General features: G+C 52.1%; 1 protein-coding gene and 1 non-coding gene across 2 annotated transcripts in view; both read left to right on the top strand.

Annotated features, from left to right (window-relative positions):
* The first annotated feature begins 1,341 nt into the window (after nt 1-1,341).
* RPL12 (ribosomal protein L12) overlaps nt 1,342-3,341 on the top strand; it is a 3,485-nt gene continuing 1,485 nt past the window's right edge. The window contains exons 1-4 of the mRNA XM_029960609.1: nt 1,342-1,474; nt 1,572-1,645; nt 2,155-2,253; nt 2,978-3,246. Coding sequence (XP_029816469.1) covers nt 1,438-1,474; nt 1,572-1,645; nt 2,155-2,253; nt 2,978-3,246 — 479 coding nt within the window. The 5' untranslated portion in view covers nt 1,342-1,437. The remainder of the gene's footprint in view (nt 1,475-1,571; nt 1,646-2,154; nt 2,254-2,977; nt 3,247-3,341) is intronic.
* LOC112841142 lies at nt 2,696-2,823 on the top strand. The gene has a single exon (XR_003212773.1). It is a non-coding gene; the product is annotated as a small nucleolar RNA SNORA65 (small nucleolar RNA).

Genomic DNA, 3,341 nt, shown 5'->3' with positions numbered 1-3,341 from the left:
TTATTCTCTCTCTTCTCATGCTAATTAGTCCCCTGCTCAGTGTTTCTCTTCTTTAGGATCAGGGGGTTTCTCAATGGGTGGTCAGGATCTGCCCCTGTTGGAGCTGATTTCAGTGCAGTTGCTCAGTTGGCTTTATTAGTTTCTACCTTATCTTCGGAGTTCTACCACAAGTCCTTATGGCCTGTAAATCCTGCATTCTTTGTGCCCACTATCAGTGGTACATCCCTCTCTGCAAGCTTTCACCTTCCCCTGGCTCTGAGGTCACTGAAGCATGTCCAGCCCTAAACCTCAACAAGGCAATTCTACCAACAAGTAACTTATTTTTCTAACACCTGGACATCACTCAGAGCTTGTTGAGCTGCTGTTTCAGAAATCACATCTTCCTTCTGGTTGATTACGATTGAAAGCTACAAAGATCAAACATCAAAGAATAGCCTTTCTTAAGAAAATTTTTATATATTCCACATTTTGCAATGATGAGGGGCCTAGAACTGCCCCCAGGATTGGAAGGGGGGCCCCACCAGTGTCCAGCACAGGGGGACAGGCACTGCCCTGGCCCTGCTGCCAGACCATGGCTGGTACAATCCAGGGCAATTGGCCTTCTTGCCCACCTGGGCACACCTGGGCTCATGTTCAACCAGCACCCCCAGGGCCTTTCCCAGTGGGTAGATTTCCAGCCACTCTTCCCCAGGACTGGAGCCTTGTGTGGGATTGTTGTAACCCAAGTGCAGGACCTGGCACTTGGCCTTATTGACCCTCATACAATTGGTCTTGGCCCATCCATCTACCTATATATCATCTATCAATCCATTTATCTACCTATATATCATCTATCTATCCATCCATCCATCCACCCATCTATCTAATCTACCTATGTCAATATCTCTATATATCTTTATCCATGTCTATATATATATATCTGCCCATATCTCTCTATTTCTATCTATACCTCTTTCTATCTCTCAGTATATTTCTACCTATCTCTGTTTCTGTCTCTATATTTATATATCTGTATATCTCTATCTAAATCTCTCTATATCTCTATATATCCATATCTATCCATATCTATTTATATCTATCTCTTTCTCTATATTTATACATCTCTATATCTCTGTAAATATATCTCTATAGATCCGTATCTATTTATATCTCTATTTCTGTCTTCGTATTTATATCTCTCTAAATCTCTATCCATATCTCCCTATATCTCTATTTATATCTATTTCTGTCTCTATTTATATATTTATATCTATCCAGAGCCGTACAAACTCCAGCTCTCGCGAGATCTCGGCACATACACACGCGCTCTGGATCTCTCGCGAGATCTTAGCGGGTATATATTCGGCTCCCGCACCTCACGCTTTCTTTCATCGCCCCAGCAGGCCCGAGTTCACGTCGCCCTCCATCCGCCTCCATCCCGGCCCACCCCGCGCCGCGATGCCACCCAAGTTCGACCCCAACGAGATCAAAGTCGGTACGAGCCGGGCGGGGGGGTTCGGGAGGTGGCCGGGGACGTGGCCGGGGCGGTGGCGGGGCCCGCGGGCGCGGCTGACGCGGCGCTGTCCCCGCAGTGTATCTGCGCTGCACCGGAGGGGAGGTCGGAGCCACCTCCGCGCTCGCCCCCAAGATCGGACCCCTGGGGCTGGTAGGTACCGGGGACGGGGGACTGAGGGCGTGGGAAACGTGTTCGGAGGGCGGGGGGACGGTGGAAAGCGTATCCGGGGGGGATAAGCGTGTTCCCGGGGGCAGGGAAACGTATCCCGGAGTGGGCGGTGGGAAGCGTGTTCCTAGGGGGATTAACTTGTCCTAGCGGGTGTTGGGGGAGTGGGAAATGTGTCCCCGGGGATGGAGGGGGCTGGGCAGTGTGTCCAGAGGGGAAATAAGTGTTCCTGGGAGAGAGAGTGGGAAGCGTGTCCCTGGGGGATGAGGGGTTGGGAAGCAAGTCCAGAGGGGAAATCAGCGTGGTGCCGGGAAGGGCAGTGGGATGGGGCCCTGGGAAACGTGTCCGGGGGGGAAATAAGGGTATTCCCGGGAGGGAAATAAGGGTATTCCCGGGAGGGGAAGGTGGGAAGCGTGTCCCGGGAAGTGCTGGGGGCGGTCCCGGAGAAAAGAGGGTGTTCGAGCTCTGTGTGATGACCCCGTGTCACCCCTCAGTCCCCCAAGAAGGTGGGCGATGACATCGCCAAGGCCACGGGCGACTGGAAGGGGCTGCGGATCACGGTGAAGCTGACGATCCAGAACAGGCAAGCGCAGGTACCGAACGCCAGCGGAGGGGCCGCGTGTGCTGCGGGGGTGGAGCCCCCCCGGGCCCCCCCTGCTCCAGCCACCGGCCCAAATCCCGGCAGGGTCCACTCAGCCCTTCATCCTTCCGAGGTGGATAAAATGAGTGCCACACAGGGGCGTGTGGGGGTCTTCTGGGAAGACCTTATAACGTGGGTGGGGGATGTGTGTGGAGCCAGGCTGGAGGATCCTGTCCGTGGGAAGAGACCCTCATGTGCCAAAGTTCAATTTTTATCCTGCTGTCACCTTGTTTTCATGCTGCTGTTGCTTCCTGCACAGATAAAATTGTTCCTTCAGCAGAACCGGCAGAAAAAACTTATTTCAAGCAACATAAAAATAAATAAAACTCATGGAATGGAAAATAAATAATTGGGATATGTGGGAGATAAAATGGAAATAACTAACCCAGTAGCCACCTGCCACCGTGCCTGTCCTGACCTCCGTGGCTGGTACATTCCAGTGGTGAGCTGAGAGGAAGCCCCAGGCAGGAAGCAGTTCTCCCCTGGATGTGGGGAGGCCTGTGCCGAAAACCTGGGAACAGGTGCCTGCATCCCAGAAAATCTGGTGTATGAGGGAGCTAACCCGACCCACACTGATCTGGCAGTTAGTTTTGCTGAGCTAAATGACTGATGGATTATTTTCATTAGTGTTGAAATTCTGTGTAGAATGGGGGGGGAATTAATCTCTTTCCATTTAGATAGAGGTTGTTCCTTCTGCCTCTGCTCTGATTATCAAAGCTCTGAAGGAGCCCCCTCGTGACAGGAAGAAGCAGAAGAACAGTAAGTGCTCCCCTGGCTTTGGTTCTGAATGTTTTGGGGGTGAAAGGGGGGAACACCAGTACCTTCCTCTGGGATTAGTCAGTGCAAACTGGCAAACAGGTGCCACTGGGCTGTATCCTGAGCAGCCAGAATTCTGCTTTTCAAAAGATCACAGAATCTTGAAATCCCAGACTGGGCTGGGTTGGGAGGGACCTTAAAGCCCATCCAGTGCCCCCCCCTGCCATGGGCAGGGACACCTTCCACTAGCCCAGGTTGCTCCAAGCCCTGTCCAACCTGGCCTTG

Source organism: Manacus vitellinus, unplaced genomic scaffold, assembly GCF_001715985.3.
Source record: "Manacus vitellinus isolate BGI_N305 unplaced genomic scaffold, ASM171598v3 scaffold_27_pilon, whole genome shotgun sequence".
Taxonomy (NCBI): domain Eukaryota; kingdom Metazoa; phylum Chordata; class Aves; order Passeriformes; family Pipridae; genus Manacus; species Manacus vitellinus.
This window is presented reverse-complemented; position numbering and strand designations above follow the sequence as displayed.